Here is a 24,059-nt window from a genome sequence, read left to right as displayed (position 1 = left end):
GTTCACATGAAAAATAAAACAATAATAAATAATAATACAAGAATAAACTCTGTTTCATGTATTCACACCTGTAAGTATGCTTTTGTTCCACTCTGTATTGGTGGTATCAGAATATACTGCCCAACTGACTTGGAGAAATTTTTTTAACTGTAAATCATGCATTCTCAATGATGGTGATATCACCCCCAAGAGGGTAAAAATTGATTCTTTAGGAGGGGTAAGAAAAACTTACTTTTTATGTATAAAGCACAAATATATCTTTAACACCTAAACAAATATACAGTCTATCTATGGTATTAAGATGTCATAGGAAGGGTTCAACTAGAGGGGAAAAAAAAAACAAAAGTCTCTGTAAGTGAATAGGTAATGAAAAAAAGTTGAGAAACTCTACTATAAATTTACATCATATAGAAACAGTGATTCAGACTGTTTTCTGTGGCATCTTCTAAACTGTCCTATATTGTTTTAAAAATAACTTATTCTGTTAATTGATAAAAAGAATTAAATATGTGCATTGAAGTGTTTTTCCAGATCCAAATACCCTCCCTTGGAAAGTACTGAAATCCCTAGAATCTGAGTAATTTTTCTTTCAGAATTCTACTATTATCCTGGCTGAATTCCATTCCTGGAATAGCTATGGTGTCAAGTGAAAGGCATTGTCAGTCAAGGTTCAAAGGAAAAGGCATAGAAGGCTGTGCTAGATAGCTTTCTCAGTACAGGTGATCGCTCTTCAGATACTGTTTTTGCCATAGAGTTCTTAATAAGCTGAAAGGAAGTTCTGCTTTCGTGTTATTTTCATAATTAAGCTATATAAGAAGTAGAAGACTAAAGAGATGTTCACATTGTTTTTAGTTCTTACAAGCAAAAACTGACCACCAACTTTAATATGTACCACAAATGGCATTTTTAGGGTTCCCTGAAAGTAGGTACAGTTGTTAGAAATGTTGGAATATGCCACCAGCCTCTATTATCCCCGCTGCTCTCCTGAGAAGGCAGTCTTGGGCATGCATTCCAGCCCCTTTGTCAGGCACCACTCCCTGATTGGAAACATTCAAATACAACAGTAAAATGAATCAGTCTTAGTTAAAAGTGATATTACTACCTGTGTGTCCTCAAGAACAGGAGCCTGTCTGCTGCCTCTCCGTGTCATCATGGACCGGAACACACACCAGAGCAAAGAAGATGAGATGAAGCATACACTACCTACAATCCAGATGTCTTTCCTTCTAAGAGGTGACTCCATTCTCTGGGAGCAGCTATAGAAGTCAGTTGGCTTATATGGTCCTTCCCTCCCCTCATCTAGCACAAGCACGTTTTCATGCAATCAGTTGTTATGTGCTCTGTTCTCAGGAGTAGGCGTTGCCAGATCACACAGGGTTCTTACAGAAGCCTGCAAGAGATGTTTCCAGTTACATGATCCACAGATAAACTGCCTCTTTAAAAGGAAAAATATGATGGTCTGTGTAACAGATCTGAAACAGGTGCAGGGTCAGAGAGAGATCTGTGGTGACAATTGACACCAATGCAAAAGAGCTTGTCCCTAGTTCAAGGACAATTAATAAAGAAGTAGGGGTAGGGAAATGTAACTTTAAAAAACTACAAAACTTTCACCCTCCTCTGCATTAGTTTGAGATCGAAGGCATAGTCTTTTTTATTGTTATTCAATTACAGTTGTCACTTTTTCCCCATATTACTCTCCCTTTACCCACCCACCCCCACCTCCCACATTTAATCTTCCCCACCATTGTCTTTGTCCATGGGTCCTTTATACATGTTCCTTGATGACCTTTCCCTTTTTTCCTGTTATACCTCTCCCCTCTCTCCTCTGGTTAGTATCATGTGTTCATTATTCCCATGCCCCTGGTTCTATTTTGCTCTCTTGTTTGTTTTATGGATTAGGTTCCACTTATAGGTGGGATCATATGGTATTTGTCCCTTACCACCTGACTTATTTCACTTAGCATAATGCTATCCAGTTCCATCCATACTGTCGTGGAGGGTAAGGATTCCTTCCTTCTTTCTGCTGTGGAGTATTCCATGGTGTAAATGTACCACAGTTTTTTGATCCACTCATTTACTGATGGGTGCTTAGGTTGCTTCCAGCACTTGGCTATTGTGAATTGCACTGTTATTAAGATGGGGGTACATAGGTTCTTTTGGATTGGTGTATCAGGATTCTTTGGGTTTAATCCCAGCGGTGGTATTGCTGGGTCAAAAGGCAGTTCCATTTTTAGTTTTCTGAGGAATTCCATACTGTTTTTCACAGTAGCTGCTCCAATCTGCATTCCCACCAACAGTGCAATAGGGTTCTCCTTTCTCCACAACCTTTCCAGCACTTCCGATCTGTTGATTTGTTTATGATGGCTGTTTTCACTGGTGTGAAGTGGTATCTCATTGTGGTTTTGATTTGCATCTCTCTGATGGCTAGTGATGCTGAGCATCCTTTCATATATCTCTAGGCCCTCTGTATATCCTCCTTGGAGAAGTGTCTGTTCAGGTCCTTTCTCATTTCTTAATTGGGCTGTTTGTCTTCCTGGAGTGGAGTCATGTGAGTTCTTTATATATTTTGCAGATAGAACCCTTACCTGCAGTATCATTGGAAAATATATTTTCCCATACAGTTTGTCACCTTTTCATTTTTCTAATATTTTCTTTAGCCGTGCAGAAGCTTTTTAATTTGGTGAAGTTCCATTTGTTTATTCTTTCTTTTATGTCCCTTGCTCTAGGGGACATATTGGTGAAAATATTGCTACATAGAATATCTGAAATTTTACTGCCTATGTTCTCTTCTAGGACTTTATGGTGTCATAACTTATATTTAAGTCTTTTATCCATTTTTAGTTTATTTTTGTGTATGGTATAAGTTGGTGGTCAAGTTTCATTTTCTTCATGTAACTGTCCAGATCTTCCAACACCATTTGTTAAAGAGGCTATTTTTACTCCATTTTATGCTCCCATCACCCTTGTCAAATATTAATTGAACATAGAGACTTGGGTTTATCTCTGAGCTCTCTGTTCTGTTCCATTGATCTATGTGTCTGTTCTTATGCCAGTGCCAGACTGTTTTGATTAAAATGGACTTATAATATAGTTTGATATCAGGCATTCCGATTCCTTTTACTTCGTTTTTCTTTCTCAAAATTGCTGCAGCTACTCAGGATCATTTATGGTTCCATATAAATTTTTGAAATGTTTATTCTATATCTGTGAAATATGTCATTGGTATTTTAGCAGGGACTGTGTTAAATCTATAAATTGCTTTGAGTAGTATGGACATTTTAATTATGTTAATTTCTCCAGTCCATGAACATGGTACATACTTCCATTTATTTGTGTCTTCCTTAATTTCTTTTTCAGTGTTGTGTAGTTTTCTGAGTATAGGTCTTTTCCACCTTGGTTAGGTATATTCCTAAGTACTTTACTTTTCTTGTTGCTATGGCAAATGGGATTTTTTTTCCTGACTTCTGTTTCTGATATATCATTGGTGTACAAAAATATCCCACCAGGTGTTTTGCTAAATTCAGCTATTAGGTAGAGTAGTTTTTTGGTGGAGTCTTTAGGGTTTTCTATGGACACTATCATGTCATCTGTAAACAATGACAGTTTTACTTCCTCCTTTCCAATTTGGATGCCTTTTATTTTTGTTGTCTGCTCGCTGTGGCTAGCACAATACTATGTTGAATAGAATCAGGGAAAGTGGATATCCTTGTCTTGTTCCTGATCTTAGTAGGAAAGCTTTTCATTTTTGCCTGTTGAGTACAATGTTGGCTATACGTTTCTCATATATGGCCTTTATTGTTTTGAAGTATTCTCCTCTACTCCCACTTTGCTGAATGTTTTTATCACAAATTGGTGCTGTACCTTATCAAATGCTTATTCTGCATCTGTTGATATGATCATGTGATTTTTGTCTTTCCTTTTGTTTATTTTTTTTATGTTTATTCATTTGTGAATATTATACAATCCTTGCATCCCTGGGATGAATCCCACTTGATCATGGTGTACAATCTTTTTAATGTATTGCTGGATACAGTTTGTCAACATTTTGTTGAGGATTTTAGCATCCATGTTCATCAGCAATATAGGCCTGTAGTTTTCTTTCTTTGTTGTGTCTTTTTCTGGTTTTGTTTTCAGGATGATGCTGGCCTCATAATAAGGGTTTGGGAGTCCTCTCTCTTCTTGGACTTTTTGGAATATTTTGAGAAGGATAAGGATTTTTTTTTCTTAAATGTTTTATAAAATTATCCTGTGAAATTGTCTGGTCCAAGGCTTTTGAGTGGCAGTAGTGTTTTGATTACTGCTTTGATTTCACCAGCTCTTATTGGTCTGTTCAGGCTTTCTGCTGCTTCATGTTTTGGAAGATTGTTCAGTTTTGGAAGATTACATTTTTCTAGAAATTTCTCCATTTCACCCAGATTTTCATTTCTTGGCATATAGTTTTTCATAGTAATTTCCCATAGTCCTTTGTATTTCTGTGGTATCAGTTGTAATTTCTCCTCTTTCATTTCTGATTTTATTTATCTGGGTTCTCTCTCTTTTCTTCTTGATGACTCTGGTGAAAGCCTTGTCAGTTTTGTTTCTCTTCAAAGAAACAGCTCCTGAATTTAGTGATCCTTTAAATTGTTCTTTTAATCTCTGAATCATTTAATTTTGCTCTGATCCTTCCACTGATTTTTAATAATTCTGATTATTTCCTTCCTTCTACTCTCTTTGTGCTTTGTTTGTTGTTGTCCCTCCAGTTCTTATAGCTGTAGCAATTAGACCATTTATTTGAAATGTTTCTGTCATTTTAGGTAGGCCTGTATGGCTATCGAAATTCCCTCTCAGAACTGTCTCCACTGTTTCCCATAGGTTTTAGACTGTTCTGTGTTCATTTTCATTCATTTCCAGAAGCTTTTTGATTTCTTCTTTGACCTCATACTGAACCCATTCATTGTTTAATTCATGTTCATTCTCCATGAATTTGGTTGGTTTCCAGTTCAAGCCATTGTGGTCCAAGAAAATGCTTCATATGATTTCAATTTTTTAATTTGAGGCTTGTTTTGTGTCCTATCATATGGTCTACCTTTGAAAATGTTCCATGTGCATTTTAATAAATGCATATTTTGCTTCTTTGGGATGAAAGGTTCTATATATATCAGTTAAATCCATTTAATCTAAAGCATTATTCAATGCTACAATATCATTGTTGGTATTTTGTTTGCAAGATGTATCCATTGTTGACAGTGGGATGTTAAAATCCCCTAGTATAAGTGTGTTGCTGTCTATATCTTTCTTGAAGTCTTCCAAGATTTTCCTTATATATTTTGGTGCTCCTATGTTGTGTGCATATGTTCACAATGTTTATGTTTTCTTGATGGATTCCTCCCTTGAGTATTAGGAAGTCCTTCTATGTTTCTTTTCATGATCTTTGTTTTGAAATCTACCTTGTCTGATATAAGTATTGCTACCCTGGCTTTTTTTTTCCTGCCTATTTGGTTGGAATATTTTTTCCAGCCCTTCACTTTCAGTCTGTGTAGGTCTTTTGTTCTGAGGTGGGTCTCTTGTAAGCAATATACATGCAGCTCATGTTTTCTTATCCATTCAGCTACACTACATCTTTTGATTGGAGCATTTAATCTATTTACATTTAAGGTTATTATTGATAGGTACTTATTCCTTTTTCCCCTTTGTACCAGTGTTCCTCTCTCTCACTCCTTTTCTTCATCTCTTAAAGCAATCCCTTTAGCATATCTTGCAATGCTGGTTTGTTGCAGGTGTATTCTTTTACCCTTCTTTTGTCTGGGAAACTCCTTATTTTGCATTCCATTTTAATTGAAAGCCTCACTGGTTGAAGTGAGAGTAGTCTTGGTTGCAGGCCTTTGCTTTTCATTACTTGGAATATTTCTTGCCATTCCCTTCTTGTTTGCAGTATTTCTGTTGAGAAATTCATTGCTAGCCTTATTGGAGCTCCCTATTTATTACCATCTGTCTCTTCCTTGGTGCCTTTAAGATTCTTTGTCTTTGAGTTTTGGCACTTTAATTATAACGTGTCTTGCAGTGGACCTCTTAGGGTTCATCTTGATTGGGACTCTTTGGGCTTCTTGGACTTGCGTGATACTTTCTCTCATTAAGTTAGGGAAGTTTTCCGTCATTTTTTCAACAGGTTTTCTATCCCTTGTTCATTTTCTTCTCCTTTTGGTATGATTCAAATGTTGTTGCATTCCATGTTGTCCTGAAGTTCCCTTAGTCTATCCTCATACTTTTTAAGTCTTTTTTTTTCATGTTGTTGCTCTACCTGGGTATTTCTTTCTACCTTGTCTTCCAGCTCACTCATTTGGTCCTCTGCTTCATCCAGCCTGCTTGTGATTCATTCTAGTGTATTTTTCGTTTTAGATATTGTATTCTTCATTTCTTCCTGGTTCTTTTGTATACTTTCTATTTCCTTTTTCATGCTGTTGTACTTGTCACTCAGCTCTTTGTAGTTTGTCTATGAGTTCCTTGAGCACCCTTATAACCATTCTTTTGAATTCTATTTCTGATGGTTTGCTTGCCTTTATTGCATTTAGCTCTTTTACTGGGGATTCTTCCATTCCTTTTGATTAGGGGTTCTTTCTTTGTTTCCCCACTTTAGGTGACTCTTTTTTTTTGTTTGTTTCTGCATTTCCAGATGCTCTGCTTTGCCAGCTGTCTTTGCAGGGTGAACTGCTATGGTAGGGGTTCTGTAGGACTCAGTGGCACAGTCTCTGTGATCTCCTTGTTTGGATACTCCAGGGTTGCCCTTTCTCCTGTTTGTGTGGGCTCTATTGTTATACTTGGGCTTTACCTGTTGGTAGATCTTTTGTTGGTGGGTTCTCCCCTTGAGCGGGCTTACTGGTAGTCACAACTCCCACCTTGTCTTGTATGCTATTGCACATGTATTGGTTTACAAAGCAGTATTACCAGACAACCAAACCTATGCCAGCAAAAAGAACCCCCTACCACATTAGCAACCTCAACCACAATTTAACTAAGATTAATAAAGGTGATGAGAGATTGTGGATATTATAAGATATGACAAAGGGAATATGAAATGACTAAAAGAGGGGAAAAAAGTTATTGCATGGTAAAAGGGAGGAGAATTGAGTTGGGATAGAATTGAGGTAAAAAAGGAGAGAACAAAATTTAACACATAAGTAAAACACAAAAGGGCAATGGGAACAATGGGATAGGAAAAGGGAAGAGTATACTATGAGGTTTGAAGTAAAATCAAAAAGATATTGGATCAATGGGAGCAAAATTTTAGAAAAACCACAGCAGGGTTGATAGCAGTGGTATCTGAATGAGGCTTTATAAAAATGGAATAGGAATAAGAATATTGTAGAAAAGCAAGAAGTGAATACGAGATAGCTATAGTAAAGGAAAATGATTTTGAGGGGATGGAGGAAGCAAACTAATACAAGTAAAGAGTAAAGCCCAGGTTGAGAGAGGGTTAAAAAATGAGAAAGAGAGAGAGAAAACAATGAAATAAAATTCCTCACTCAACTGCTCAGAGACAGGGGGAAGGTGAAATGGAGTAAGACAGAGGGAGAGCATTCTATGGGATTTAAAGTACAAACAAATAGTGAACAATTAGGAGTTCCTTTGGAGAAGTACTGTGATAACCATGGTATTTCACCCAACTAGCCACTTGTTGGGAACCGCCCTGACTGGTATCAGAAGCTGAAACCCCCGCCTAGGCTAAGGCTAAGGGAATGCCCTTGGAACTGTAAGCCAGCAAGGAGACAAAAGCTTATCTTCCTGGCAGGAATGCTGCTTCTGCTGCTTTATTCATGACTGAACCCCAAAAAGCTTGGTCAGTTAGCCAAAGACGGGTAAGATTCCCCACGGGGGGAACGACCTAAGACAGGCACAATCACTTTGGGAGGCCCCCCAAAAGAAGGACTTGGGGAGCTGCAGCAAAAGGGGGTGATGGACCCTCGCTCCTCGGCTTTGACATAGCCTGAGTTCTCAGCCTCTGGGAAAAAACCTCCTTGTCTCCCAGTTGCCTTAGTTCCCTTGCTCCACCTAAACCTGAAACAATGACAGGGTGGTGCAGCTCTGTGCTGAGAAGTGCAGATTCCCCGGGGTGATCAGGCCTAAGAAAGAACATGTAAATTACTGTGAAACCTTCTTTGTTTAGAATGCTCTCAGTTGAATGAGAAGGGTCTTAGGAGGAAGTTAGTTTGTTCCTCAGTCTTACAGCTCTTTGACCCCGACTCAATAGACCAGCAGAGTTCCTTGTTTTCTATAGTTCCTTACTTCCCCCTAATGAGTACTGTACTTTACCTGAATTATTATGCAGAATGAGCCCAATAAAAGCAGGTATGGACTGTAAATCGGCACGCTCCCCACTAGGGGGGGTGGCCATTTCGTCCCTACTTCCCCACAGAAACTAGTCTGTCTCTGTGCATGTTGTTTTTTCTCGCATGTTTATCGTCGAGCCATCCGCAGCGTTTTGTGGTCACTGCTGGCCAGTGACCCACGCACAACAGCCACTGTTTATAAAAGGTTGAAAAGAAATAAGACTCTTGTAAAAGGGAAAAAGGAATGTAAGCTGACTTAAGAAAGAAAAGAGCTTATTCAAGGTTAGATGGAGGAGAAATAGTGAGATTAAGGGATAGAAACTAAGGGATAGTGTGAGAGAAAATAAAGTTTACACCAACAGTAATAAAACTCAGGATGATGTCGAAATGGATTAAGGTCGGGTAAGGGTGCTGTGTGGGATTTGGAATAACAATAGTATGATAAGAAATATATAATCTGAATAAAAAGAAAGACCAAGAGTAGTGAGTTATTTGGAATATAAGTGAAGTGAAAGAAGAAAAAATAAAATGCCATATGAAAGGGAGAATAAAAAAAAAACAAGACAAACAAGAAATTAAACAAATGGAAAGAAGAAATAAATAAAAAGAACATGCAAGTTCTGATGAAGAGCAAAGTGAAATTTGTCTCAACTATTGGTTTTCACCATCTGACTTCTTTCTGGATCTGTCTGTGGTTTTCTCTCAGCTCTAGGTCTTACGGTCTCTCTTAAAAAAAAAAAAAAAAAGCCTCCTTCTGATTGTTAAGCCTGCCCAACTGGTTTTGCAGATCTTCCTGGTACCTGCAGGAAATTGGGTTCTGCAAGGATTGGGGTTCAATGTAAGCTACAATAATCACAGGTGCCCAGTTTCCAGTCAACACTCCCAGAGCACGATGCTACATGTACACTCTCCACTCTGTGCAGTTACTCCAGTCTGTCCCCAGTAAGCCACCTCCCTTTGCACCCCTTTAATCAATCCATGAGGTGTCCTGAATGGGAACAAATCACTCTCACACCACTCCCTCTTTGTTGGCCTGACACTGTGCACGGGTCTCTGCACAGTGCGCTTCAGTTCCCGTCTTGCAAAAAGTCTTTGTGGGCGCCACTACCGCTGTAAGCTACCCCCCAGCTTTTCATATACTCCGACTCTGGGGCAAGGCCAGAGTCTATCTAGGTCACAGACAGTCACAACCCACCTCCTCTCCTAGCTCCAGGTGCCACCAGAATCCCCCAATTTTTCTGGCACTATCCCGGCCAACGACTGCCACCCCAGCCTGGATATGTCGCTGGCTATGTGTGTGCTTGTTGCCTTTTTTTACACCCTGCCCCCCCCAACCCCGCCCCAGGGACTTTATGCTTCTAGGTCTCCCCTGGTGCAGGTCTTGGACTTCCCCACCCTGCGAGGGGTAGGAGCTGCTAGGCTGCTATCACTGACCCAGCTCTCCTCCAATGTCCCCAGCAGCCCCAGTCTCTGGCGCCAGGCCCTGGAACCTTCCCTGTCCAACCTCCTTACCACCCATTTTGAAGCATCCCCTGCACACTTTGGCTTCCAAACTTCATATCAGCTAAGATTCCATTGGCTGTTCACTTTGTTTTTCAAAAGATCAGATAAGTGCCCTAGTTCAGTGCACAAGCAAGTGGGCTCAAGTCCCACCTACTTCACCACCATCTTTTCTACTCAGGGACTATTTACTTAACACCTAAGCTATAGTGTTTGTGAATGCCACTGATGGTAAAATTTCATAGCAGTTAGTCAGGAAAAGTCAACTGCTACTGTTACAGGGTGCAGCCAAGAGGGGGGACCCCAAATGGACATTTGAAATGGGGTCCAGAACTTAAGGTGTCCAGGAGATTTTAAGATGTCTCCATCCCCCCACAGGTGAGGGTTGGGGGAAGGGACAAATGGAGCAGGGCCATTGAGAGCTGTTTTGCATAGCAACAGCCTTGCAGCTACCCTCTGGCGTGGTCATTTAACATATCTATAGCCTTTGGCTGGTCGCTTAGATATGTTAAATAGCTGTGATCATCTCTGAGCCAGGGGAATGGAAGTAACTTCCCCACCAAGACGTGACTGGGGGCAGATCCCCCAAGCTACAGTGCCTGCGTGGGAGCTCGGAGAAGATTGACTCCAGGACATGGGGCCACGCCTGCCCAGACTCAAGATGGCAGCCCAGTAAAGCTGGAAGGATATGAATTCTGGCATGTGAAGCCGAGTGTGGGAGGGGTCGGAAATGAGGCTGCAGAGGAAGATTGGCCGCAGGGATTTAAAACCCAGACTTGGCGGCCATTGAGAGAGAACCACGCGGCTTTGATGGAGTGGAGACTCCTGCATCCCAGAGAGAACCGTGCTACTTTAGGAGAGAGAAACACGTGGCTTTGGCAGAGTAGGGACTCTCCCCTTCCCGCAGCCCTGAAAGGGAGAACCACGAAGCCTGGACAGAGCGGGGAAGGCCCAGGTAACACAGACAACATTCAATTAATTGTGAAGGATGTTCTTTTAGGGTTTGTAAGGAACAACATTCTCAGTCTTTGCTTCAAAAATATCCTAAAATATTTGATGACCAAATCATTTGATTTCTAATATTTGAGAACAGTTCATCACAAAAACAATGCTTCCTTAAAATGTTCGTGTTTCACCTTAGCACCATCTCACTTTTTAAAGAGGTTGTCTACTTATCAAAATTATATCAGAATCTGGAGAAAAAAGTACTGGAAACAGGATCAAATTCATATAAACTATTAAGCTGGTTTGTCATTTCAAAGTTATCCAAGAAGAATATTTTGTCTTCTCTGTCCAGTAGAAATTAACAACCAGTAAAAGAAATCCTTCTGTTTTTAGTACTGTAACAGCCATAATGAGGAAGTCCTTCACAGCTGACTGCAACTTTGCCTGTGGAAATTTCTTCTTGGTATATATATCTTGAACAAGACATTAATTCATAGGGAAAGTGGAGAACTAAAAGAGCCTAAGTTTTGACCTCACTTCTTCTCTCCAGTATATCTTCTGCCTTGTATTCCTAATAGCTCTTTCATTCTAGTGTTCATTAGAAATGCCATTTGTATCTGAATAGTAGCTGGACAAAAAAAGATCTTTCCCAAACCAGCTTAATAAGAATTAGTTGCTCTGATTAATAAAACATTTACTCCTAGACCTCAGTCAGAAGGGAGATTTCACTTAAATAGGTCTGTTCCTTCCACAAACATTTTTGTTATTGCCAGTTACTGGGAAAGCAACTGAAAATACAAGGGCAAGAGAGGTGAGATCCTGACCTTGAGGAGTGATACTAGAGAAAGGTGACAAACACATTCAAAACAATTGCTTGTGCTAGAATAAAGGCATATATAGGCAAAGTGCTGTGAGGCCCATGGGAGGCCAGGAACTGCCTATGCATGGATCTATAAGAGAGAACTGACTAAGCAAAGGTAGGGGAGGGGATTGTTGCTAGTTAACATTTATTAAATGCTTACTATGGTGGCAGATGCTATTCTAAGTGCTTTTTATAACATTATCACGCTTAATTTTTACAACAACTGTCATCCCATTATCCAGATGAGGTACCCCATTAGTTGAAGCCCCTTGCCAAAGATCAAACAGCCACAATCAGCACCCTTGTGCTGCACAAATGAGGACCTGAGCGTGCCATCATGTAAGGCTTGCTTATCACTGTCTCTAACCACCACTGTCAACAACTCTACCTTCTACCCTGTGAGGAGATTAAGGTTTTAAGATTTGAAACTTCTTCAGAGCAAATTATACCCCTAGTGGTGGTTCTCAGAATTTAAAAGGATGCCCAAATCCATCCTTTTAAATAATCCTTCTTAAGAAATGTGTTTCCATAAATTTGTTTTCATAACTTTGAAGCCACTAACTATAATGTAACCTGCAGGTAGAGTTGCCTATTCAAAGGCATTCTAAATACTTACCAAACTCAATTGTATAACTTACAATGCATAATCCTCAGTGAAATAAAATTAAAGCTTGCCTATTTATAAATGTCCCCTAATTCTACATTCAACTGACAAAGTAGAATTTGAAAAGGGTCTGATCAATGACTATCTTTACTGATGTATGTAAGAAAAGATAAGGCAGAATTAATACTTTTCAGGAGACTAAATTAGCACACAATTACCTCATTATTTCCAGATCCTGAATCCTGTTCACTAGAACTTTCTTCCAGAAAACATTCCATCTTCTCATCCTTGTCCATGCACTGGAAGAAGGCCATTTTCTCCCGGTGGTTACTGTTGTAGCACGTGGTGATTTCTTCCAGCCTCTTCACTTTTAATATCTTAGTGGAGAGTTCAATTAAGTTACTGTCTGGAGTGTGGTTTTCATCTTCCTCTGTCCCTGATTTGTAAATCAAGACGGAGTTGTGACTTTTGATTACACCTTCCTCTGAACTGTAAGGAAAAGAAACAATATTCTCATCACTCACATATTTGACTTTTGGGAAAATAACCGGTGAAAATTTTGAAGTCTCTTCTGTTTAAAATAGAGACAGGGTCCAAAAACAGGAAGAGAAATTTTAATATTAATATTGAGTTTCAAATGATAAAATTTTGAAAGAAAAAAGGTTTTCTCCCTACATGTTCCTACAAAAGCAAATAGTAAGAAGCAACCATAAGCTTCACCAGGTAACAATATTTCCTCATTGCATAAAATAATATTTATATCAAGGGACCAGTTTAAATACAGAATATAAAGTTTCTTTGTATTTAATTAGGACTGAAGATTTTGATTCTCTCATCCCCAGTAGGAAGGGCTTCCTGTGTAAAGGGTCTCACATGCTTCCTTTGGGAATTTTGCCTTCCTCTGGGGAAAGGTCTCTACCAAATGAGTCATTTCCAGAGCCCTTTTCTGCCTACACTTCAAAATATTTGGTGTTCATTTTTTTAAAAGAAATTTGCTTCCTTATAGCCCTCTCACATAGATAAGATACCCAAATGCCTTTCTTTTCATCTTCATTAACAGCTCAGTACCATGGAGTTAAAATCCTTGTGCTTGCCTTAAAATACTTTCCTTACAAATTAGGTAATACACATAATGCTGCTTTGATACTGGAGATCTACATGCATGTATGCATGCATGTATTGACACATCCCTTGATTATGGTAGGGTGGTGATTCAAATTCGTGGGAGCTTCCCATCACCAACTTCTGAGGCCCCCTGCTGGAGATTTTCTGAAAATTTCTTCTTCCAGCTTTTGTCAATTTGAAATAATCTGTGATTATCTCCACAAAACTTCATCTTTCATTTTCTTAACTCATATAGTAAAATGACACCTTGAGGTTCAAATTATTTAAGATTCAGTGCTCTACAAAATTCATTTTAGCCACATGAAGATCTTACACCCAAGCTCACTAAAATGTAAATAGTATCAACCAGAACTCTACAAGAAACATTATAGACCACTATTAGAATTCTTTCAAATTGCCCTGGAAAAAACTCATTATTAAAGTGAGGACAGAAATGCATGACTATTCCTAAGGCAAATTACAACTAAAATATAACATGTAATTGCAAATGGTACTCAAGTTGAATCAGAAACCGCAAAAAAGTAACATTAAAACAAAAGCTTAGGTCCAACATACAATAATTTTGGGAAAAACTAAATGTTAAACCCTACCTGGAGTCTGGTACAACTTGTTATTTAAGGCAACATGGAGAAAAAGAGAAAACATTTGAGAGGTTATAACAATTTTAAAAAGTAATTACCATTTATAGGACATCTTATAATTTTGACCACTCCAAGTGTAGAGCATAAGTTCCGACAGAAAAAGGGAAGTTTTTCAGAGTTCAAAATAACTACACAATTGTATGATATAAGTCTTCACTGTCAGTCAGTATAACTCTTCTGAAAAGGCAAGTCTCCATTATGAAAAGGAGTATCCTCTCTCTCAAATGGCACTTTAAGCCCCTGTTTAAATTAATATGGTCCTTGGTTTCATGTTGCTCAGCTGTTGCCTTCTTAGTCAGATGGGGAAGAATATTAATTTTAGACACTAGGCTTTTCAAGGCCAGTGGCTCCATTTCAGAGGTCAGGTAAGGAAAGGACAGACTGGGAGCAGTGGATGAAATATCACCTCCACCTTTTCCTTTCATCAGCATGGCAACACTCTCAGAATTATAAAACTGCATTTGTCTTTGGAGATCATATGTCCAGATATGCAGCCCCTTTCACACTCACAATCATTTAACTGCTCATTCCCAGACAGGAAGATCCTGGCTGAGGGAACCCCACAACCACCTTTGCTTACTCATTTCACACTTTAACATGAATATGAGAGATCCTCTGAAAGCACTTAGCAAGTTTTAATTTTTTTTAATCCTTAAAATCATTTGCAGTATCTCCAACTGTTTATAGCTCTAGGGAAAGATTGAAGGCACGGGCATCTAGGGAGTTACAAAGAACAGGAACAAATTTTCATAAACTCTTCTTACAGGCAACGTTGTGCCTTTCCCCCTGTTTTTCCATCACAGGCTAAGAAAAGACAATCTGAGCAAATAACTCACCTGCCTGATTCTAACAGTAGCACATTCCTAGCTTTATGTAAAAAACATAAATCCTGGATTGCTTAGAACATAGAACTACTAATACAGACAATCCTACAATGCTTCAAGGCATGGATGATTTTCCCCCTTTTTTTTTTCTTTTTGGAACCTTTTCTGATTCCTCCACCCTCTCCACTCTAACAGCATTCTCTACTGCTCTCTTGATTTTCCAAAAAATATATTTTTAATTCAGATCAATGATGTATTCTATATAAAATAAAATACACTCTCCCACTTGGATAGCATATAAAGAATTATGGCAAACTCTTTAAAAAATAGAACTTCTGGTACTTTTCTAGAATTAGAAAACTTTGTTCTTCAGGAAGAATAAGCAAAATTTTGTATTTGTTAGAAATAAATTATTTGACAAAAGTGTTCATGAAAAGACTGAGCTGACTTCAGGTTACTAATTTTTCTTGACATAATAAAGTGTGAAATAGTGCTGATAAGTTGACAGATCTCTCCACAGAAAGAATACAATGTGTACAGCCTTCTGCTGATTTGACCATACCCTCTACTCAGACCATCAAAACAACAAATCAGACTTTCCATCCCTTCAGCTTCAGCAAACCAGCCACAAGCTCTTGTGAGCAAGAAACCAGCAGAATACATTTGTTTGTGTTTTCTTAATTTGTTAAAAATGTTAAGAGTATTTTTAAATCTACAAAGAGGTAAAAAGTGATAAAATAGTAGTTTCCTTATGCCCATGCCCAAATTTCCCTATTTTTGCAAACTTACATTGATATAATGTGGTGATGATTATACAACTCATTACATTGCCTAAAACACTGATAAATTGAACATTAAGATAGGTGAATTTTAAAATGTGTAAATTATACTTCAGTGAAGTAATTAAGAAAACAGAAAACCCAATTCCAGTAATAAAAAGTATATATGTTTTTAAAAAAAAGAAGAAGAAAGCACTACTGAACAATTTGTGGCCAGCTATTTCAGGTGACCAACATGGGAATCCAAGAGCATATAAATTATAACCCACACCTGTTGAGTCACCTGGAGCCGACACAAAGAGGAAATGGTGAGTGGGAAAGAGTTAAGACCTTCACTCTTTTCTTCTTCTGGTATGAATACCACATAATATGTAAAGCTGTAATTAATGGCAAAATTAATGGTAATTTAAAACTAGCTTCTATCTCTTAGTTTCTACTGAGAGATATAATACGTTGATCAAAGAGGATGATGTTGTTACAGAATACCAAGACATGTTCACAACCCAATTTAATATTAGACCCTTAAAATTTCCAAGTGCCTGTGAGCAGCTAAATTTTCTGTAATTAAAAAATAAAATAAAATAGGAGGGTTTAAAAAACTAGATAAAAGTACAGATGTAGCCATTTAATAATTCAGCCCTTCATAAATATTAAATAATATTTTAATTAGTGACTCCTATAATGATTGCACAATTTTTCCATCTATTATATCCTCTTTTACTTTCTTTTTTCTTTTAAAGATTTTATTTATTTATTATTTTTAGGAAGGGAAGGAGAAAGAGAAAGAGAGAGAAACATCAGTGTGCGGTTGCTCAGGGCCATGGCCTGCAACCCAGCCGTGTGCCCTGACTGGGAATCAAACCTGCGATGCTTTGGTTCGCAGCCCACGCTCAATCCTCAGCCCACTGAGCTACGCCAGCCAGGGCTCTTTTACTTTCTTGTAAAATGTAAATACATGTCACTGAATCAATATAGTCTACAGAAAACAGAACGTGTGATAATCAATGGTAACAAAGCACATTGCACAAATACTATTCATAAATTCATAAGTTTCCAAAGCTTGTATGATTTTTGTTTCTGACCTATTTTTTTAAAAAAAAATTAAAACAACAGAGAATTTGCAAGAACAGTGCAATGAATATCTCTACACCCTTAGTATAGATTCACCAAATGTTAACATTTTCCGTATTTGCTGTCTCTCTTATAATGAGTTACAGATCTCATGAAACTTTATTGCTAAATACATTAGCATATGTCTTCTAAGAACAAAGACACTACCCCACATAACAGGATCTAATAAAAAAATCACATAGCACATTTTGTTGTCATGTCTCTTTAGTCTCCTTTTATCTATTCAGGGAACAATCACCCACTCTATTTTTTTTAACACTTCATGACAGTTTTGGAGACTCTCGACCAATTTCTTTATAAGCTGTCTCTCAATTTGAATTGCATGATTGTTTTTTTATGTTTGGGTCCAGGTAAACTGCTAGACATAAAAACTATAAGTGATATTGTATCTTTCTCAGAATGTCACAATAGGTGGTACATGACATAGCTTGTGTCATGATGAGTCATATTAAATTTGGAGATCTGATTAAGGTGATATTTGCCAGAGATCTCCAATGTAAAGTTACCCTTTTGATTTTTGTAATTAATAAGTAACCTGTGAGAATTTATTGGTATCCCCAGCAATCTATCACCCTATGATTTTAGTATCCATTCTTCCCTGAATAAATTATTACCACAGTGATTGACAAATGGTGATTTTCCTAATTCTATTATTTCTCCTACATGTATTAATTGATATTTTTCTATACAGAAAAGCTTTCTATCCCCATTCTGATCTCCTTCTCATTTTAGTATCAGTATGAACTCATGGATTTTTAAAAATGAATATACTTTCCTTATTGCATTCATTTTGATGCTCAAATTGTTCCAGATTTGGTCAACACAAGTGCCTTTAAATTAGCTCCTGAGTACTTTTAATATGTTATTACTATTTTTTTAGAGTACTTCCTTTCTTTCTGGCATAACAAGATGTTTAAAGTTCACCTTATATTCTTTTTGCCCTATTTCTAGAATCTATTATTTCTCAAAGGAGCCCTGGTTCCTTTTAGGGAAGAAAGATATTTAGAAATCAAGATGATAGCAATTGGAGTGTTCTTTACTACTGGGGTATCATTGCTTCTAGTCCTTTCAGTGAACAGAGCTAGGAAATATATATGAGGTCTTTCCAGAAAAAGTCCAGCCATTGATAATTAGATGAGAACAGTTTGTCCAACATCAATGTAATCTGGTAGCCAAGGAGAGTGGACTGGAATGCACAAGTATGAACAACGGTAACTACACTGTACTAGTCAGTGGGGATGGAAGACGCCACTGAGTGAGCATGTGTACTGTGAGGCCATCACATTCAAAATGACTGAAAGAGAGCAACAAATCTGCATCAAATTTTGCTTTAAACTTGAACATTCTTCTGTGAAAATGATTCAGATTATTCAGAAGGCCACAGCTATGAGCAACTGGTGATTGGCAACTTCATCACAACAACACACCCACTCATGCATCACGTCTTGTGCAGAGTTTTTTTGAGAAACATCAAATCACTCAGGAGACTCAGTTCCCCTATAGCCCAGATTTGGCACTCTGTGACTTATGGCTTTTCCCAAAACTAAAATCACATTCGAAAGGGAAGAGATTTCAGACTATCAATGAGATTCAGCAAAATACAACAGGGCAGCTGATGGCAATATAGAGAACTGTGTGAGGTCCAAAGGTGCCTACTTTGAAGGGGACTGAGACATCATTGTCCACGTAAAAAGATACATTTCTTGTATCTTGTATCTTCTTCAATAAATGTCTTTATTTTTCATAACAGATGGTTGGATACTTTCTGGACAGACCTCATATATATTTTTAAATCATGGGTTCATACTTATATACTTCTAATTCCAACCCAACACCATAGGAACTTTCTGCCTTTTCCTCCATTTCATGTTCATTTCTCCCTTCCATTTATTATTTAAGTCTGAAAATGAAAGAACAAAATAAAATGCTTGGCACAAGATAAAATGCATGATACTGTTGTGAGACAAATAGGGAAAATCTGAATGTTCATACTCAATTTTTTAAAAATTCATTCTATGGCATGAGTCATCATTTTTTTAGTTTTTGAAATTGGAGAAAGGTTATATTAATGTTTACATTCTTGGGAGTGTTTTTCTACTTTCTAAATTGGAAGTGAATTTCAGAGCTGGAAGAAGCTTATGATAGTAACAAGGCATGAAATTACAGAAGTGCAAAGCCCAAGTCATGTTCTTCTGACCAAATGTTGGACTACTTTTCCCAAGAGGGCAAGGTACAGGAGAGAAATTTTCCATACGGAAAAAGTGCTGTGTGGGGGATGTGGTATTTAGTGGCTGGTGGATAGATAGGTGAAAATTTCACACACTCTCAGAGATGTTATTTCCTGGTAAAGGTAAAAGTTATATTTTTCACCTGTAAGTGTAACCTAATCAACAAAACAAACAAGCAAGCAAAGTAGAACCAGAGACATGGAAATAAAGAACAAACTGACAGTAACCAGAGGGGAGGAGGGAAGGGGATAACAGGGGAAAGAAGGGGAAGAGTCAAGTCAAGGAATATGTAAAAGTACACATGGACAAAGACAATGGGGTGGTGGGGGAGGATTGAATTGAGGAGGAGGGTAAAGCCGGGGAGAGTAATGGGGGGAAATGGGGACAACTGTAATTGAACAACAATAAAAAATTTTTAAATATAGTTTAGGTAGAAAATAAACTTGGATATTATGTAATAATTTATATTAAGTTGTTAGGTTTTATTTTATAAGTTCAAAAGTACTAAAGTTTGGGGTTCAAAAGGACCATGGTAGCTGGTCAAGTGGCATTATAAGTCCCAGCTCTTAAAATTTTATTATACATTTTTTAATATTTCTCTTATAGAAATATTTTCAGTTTAAATAAAGCCTGGGAGAACATAGGGTGATGGGCATTCTAATATACTTCTGGTTGAAAGGTAAATTGCACTAATCATTACAGAAGGTGATTTGGTCATGCTCTTTGACACCAAATTGCACTTCTCAGAATTTCTTCCCAAAGAAATAAAGTTGTACATATTACCTTTTAAAATGTCCATAATGATATTATTTATTATATTTAAAACATTGAACTAGAACCTAAGCACAAGTTGGTGAATAGATATGGTATAATAGATGTAGTAGAATAGACATGGTATAACATAAGAAAAAATATTATTCTTTCATTAAGTTATATGTAGAAGACTACTTAACAACACAAGAAAAAATAAACATGATGGGGTAAGGGTAGACTATAGAATAGTATATGCAGTAAGATTCTAATTTTGACTAAAAAAGACACTATTAATAGCTGAATGATAATACAGATACATTTCTAGTTATAAAAACAGATAATATTGCTATGCCAAATACTACCAATGGTTATCTCTAGAGTAGGAATAGCAGTTATAGCTTGTGCTTTTTGATTTTCTAAAATAAATATGCATGCCCTTATTTATCTGAAAAAAATGTCATTAACATAAATTTATAAGTGCATAATAAAGAGACCAGCCTAGTGGATGGAGAAAGCATGGGCATTGGAAATGGATAGTTTAAGCTTCCATTTGAGATTTATTAGCTGTTTAAACTCAGAACAGTTGCTCAGCCTATCTGAGCCTCAGCATTTCTCATCTGCCAAATGAAAGCAATTACATTTACCTTACAGGATTACTGAGGAATAAAAAATGAGATTTAAATGACTGGTATATAAAAGAAACTTGATAAGTGACAAGCTTATGGTTATCATTAACATTATTGTTACTAACATTACCTAATACCATTTTAAAAGTTAAAAATTATTCATTGAGAAACTTAGAGCCTAAGTTTTATTTTTTAAAGGTTTTTATTTACTTATTTTTAGAGAGAGGAGAAGGGATGGAGAAAGAGAGTGAGAGAAACATCAATGTGTGGTTCCCTCTCTCTCACACCCCCTGCTGGGGACCTGGCCTGCAACTCAGGCATGTACCCTGACTGGGAATCGAACCAGCAACCCTTTGGTTCACAGGCTGGCGCTCAATCCACTGAGCCACACCAGCCAAGGCTAGAGCCTAAATTTTAAAAAGGAAAAATACTCCCCAGCATCTCAATTTTTCATAAGTCAAAAAGCAAGATCACTTACTGTCACCGTATGTCAGGTCCTCCCCAGCCCATGGATTCAAAATGAAATCAAACTAATTTAAAGTATTTTTACATTTTTATTCATTGATATATATATATACAAAGAGAAAGTACATAAAACTGTAAGTATGGTTTAAGAATAATTAAAGTATATGCCCATTAAGCCACCTCTAGGTCAAGGAGTAGAATATTGCCAGGACCCACAAATCCCCATTCCTTTGTCCTACCCCTTAAATTAACCACTAATATGAATTTTTAAATAATAATTTCCTTGATTTTCTTTGTAGTTTTACCACTTCTATATGTACTCTAAACATATAGCTTTGTTTTGCCAGTTGGATTTTTGTGTAAGTGTACTTGTATTGTTGTATTGTTTTGTATTTTTTAGTCAAAATTGTCTTTGATTCATTGTGTTATTATAAATATATATATCTTTGTTATTTGCTATTATACAATATTCCATTGCATAACTATTCCAAAATTTATGCATATATCTACTATTGATGGACATTTTGTTTTCATTTAGAGTCTTCACTGAACATTATTGTGAATGTCATGTACCTTTCAATGTATATACCAATATAGACTCCTCCAGCTCTTTAAGAATGCTCCTGTTGCTCTATGTCTAACAACATTTTAAGTTTTGCTAATCTAGTGGGTGTGTAATAATCCAGGAGTGGACAAAGTAGGTTTACAGTTGTTTATATGAAAAAAGACATGCAGCTTATGATTATTAAAATTGCTTTATTAACTCTGTGTTTCACATACTCATAACTGTAAATCTACTTTTGCCCATATCGTATGTCATTTTTATTTACATTGCATTTATTTGAGCAGTAAAGGGATGAGGACTTTTCAATATATGACATTCTTTTATCTTTTATTAAAGACATATTTAAGTTCTTTGCTCATTTTTGTTAAATTTTCTGTCACTTTTCTATTTCCAAGTAAACTTTTTAAATATATTTTATTAGTATTAATTTTAATTTAATTGATTTTAGAAATAATATTTTTATATATTCTAAATACTGTGCTTGACAGTAATGTTTGTTGCAGATGCCTTCTCCCTCTCTGTGTCGTGTTTTCATTCTTTTCTGTGTTATCTTCTGATAAATATACACAGAAATTCTTCATTTTTTGTGTAATAAGATGTCTTAATCTCTTCCTTCACAGTTAGTGATTTTTGTGTCTTATTTAAGAAAACTACCCTCTTCCTCACCCTGAAATCATATAAAAGTTCTACCATATTATTTTCTAAAAACTTTGTAGTTTGCCTTTCATATTTGGAAGATGGTTTTATTTATTATAGTATAAAGTAGGTCCAATTTTATTTAACATATTATCAAGCATCATTTACTGAAAAATCAATCATTTTCTAATTTTCAGAACCATCTCTGTTATGTATCAAATATCCATGTTTCTGATCTGTCTATTCTGTTACAATGCCTATTTGCTTATTCCTATGCTGACAGCATATTCTTGATTTCTATCATCTTTATACTATGTCTTCTTATACAGTACAACAAGTCTTTTTGCCTATTCTTTGAAAGTATTTTTCCTATTCTTGACATGTTAAAAAAAAATTTTTTAGCCCCAGCTGGTGTGACTCAATGAATTGAGCACCAGCTTGAGAACAGAAAGGTTGCCAGGTAACCAGTTTGACTCCCAGTCAGGGCACATGCCTGGGTTGCAGGACAGGTCTCCATTTTAGGGGCACGAGAGAGGCAACCAATTGATATCTCTCCTCCTCTTTTTCTTCCTCCCTTCTCTCTCTGAAAATAAATAAACAAAAATCTTTTTTTAAATGTCATTGAAAAAAATTTTTTAATCAACTTGTCGAGTTATACACACACACACACACACCACTTGTGGAATGTAGATTGAGATTGCATTGAATCTATAACTGGGCACAAAAAAAGAACTGACATCTTTATGCTATTGAATGTTTCTGACCTTTACTTTCCCTCAAAAAGATTTTACAATTTTCTTTCTCTGCAAAGATCTTTTACATCTTGTATTTTATCTATTCTCATGTACTTCACATTTTAATGCTGTTAATGTTTTCTTTTGAATTTTCCCATTTGTGAAAATAAAATTGAAGTTTCATTGATTGTGTATGCAGAAAACTTACTAAACTGTTATCAGTTCAGAAGTTTATTTGTACAAAATTTTGATTTTCTGCAGATACAATTATATAATCAAGTAAAAATATTAATAGTTCTTATCTTCCTGTCCAACCTTCTGCCTTTTCTTTCTTTTTCTTACCTTATAGGGCTTCCAGTACAACATTGAGTAGGAATGGTGATAATGCACTGTCTGGTGTGGCTTAGTTGGTCAGGCATTGTCCAGCAAAGGGAAAGCTCACTGGTTCCATTCCTGTTCAGGTCATATGCCTAGGTTGCAAGTTCAGTACCCCAACAGGGTACATGTGGGAGGCAACCAGTCAATGTTTCTTTTTCACATCCATGTTTCTCTTCCTCTCTTTCTCCCTCTTTTCCCTTCCCTTCTCTCCAAAATATAATTTTAACAATTTTTTTTAAAAGAAAGAAATGGTGATAGCACACATCCTGTTCCTGGTGTCAGAAGGAAAGAAAGCTTTTACTATTTCACTGTTAAGATTAATATTCGCTCTAAATTAATTTTCAATGATACTCATATTAAAAAGCATCCCTCCCTTTTATTCCTAGTTCCTAAGAGTCTTTAAATCATAAATGGACATTAAATTTTATTAAATGCTTTCATATTTTGCATTTTTTGAGAAGATTCTCTAATTTTCTTGTTTATGAATTATACTTTTGACATTCTGATATAAAATCAATCTTGAGTTTGTTGGATAAGAATTTGGTTATGATGTATCATCCTTTTCATATATTACTAGATGAGGTTAGTTAATATTTTTAGAATTTTTGCACTGATAGTTATTGAATGAGATTGGCCCACAATTTCCTATTTTTAAAAAGTCCTCATAAGGTTTTTAGCCTTCCTTCTTTGTTGTATGCAATTAAGTTTACAAATGTATCATTAAATATTGCTTTATTCAGATCTCACAAGTTTGTATATGCAATATTTGGGTATAATTTAGCTCAAAATATTGTCTTATTTCCATTTTTACTTCTTTGACTTGTGGGTTATTCAGAAGGTGTCTCTTACTCTAGAGAGGATCTCCCTCTCTTTCTGACAAGCCCCAGGAACACTTCTCAGAAGTTCAGAGCCTAATAGTTTGTGGCTTGAGGCTCCAGTCAGGGGATTGCAAAACTGGGC

General features: G+C 36.7%; 1 protein-coding gene across 9 annotated transcripts in view; it reads right to left on the bottom strand.

Moving 5' to 3' along the window:
• The window catches only part of MYLK4 (myosin light chain kinase family member 4), a 141,166-nt gene that overhangs the window by 97,582 nt on the left and 19,525 nt on the right, over positions 1-24,059 (bottom strand). For 5 of the 9 annotated variants that reach the window (XM_045841640.1, XM_045841642.1, XM_045841644.1 and 2 more), the window contains exons 1-2: positions 14,019-14,187; positions 12,433-12,703 (exon numbers count right to left, since the gene is read on the bottom strand). In XM_045841640.1, coding sequence (XP_045697596.1) covers positions 12,433-12,703; positions 14,019-14,065 — 318 coding nt within the window. In that variant the 5' untranslated portion in view covers positions 14,066-14,187. Of the gene's footprint in view, positions 1-1,102; positions 1,345-12,432; positions 12,704-14,018; positions 14,188-24,059 lie in introns of those variants that run through there. The other 4 variants (XM_045841643.1, XM_045841646.1, XM_045841649.1 and 1 more) reach the window with 4 other exon arrangements.

The sequence above is a fragment of the Phyllostomus hastatus genome, unplaced genomic scaffold (genome assembly GCF_019186645.2).
Source record: "Phyllostomus hastatus isolate PE091 unplaced genomic scaffold, TTU_PhHast_1.1 phas_contig_37, whole genome shotgun sequence".
Taxonomy (NCBI): Eukaryota; Metazoa; Chordata; class Mammalia; order Chiroptera; family Phyllostomidae; genus Phyllostomus; species Phyllostomus hastatus.
The sequence above is the reverse complement of the archived record's forward strand: the minus strand, read 5'-3'. Positions and strand labels throughout refer to the sequence as shown.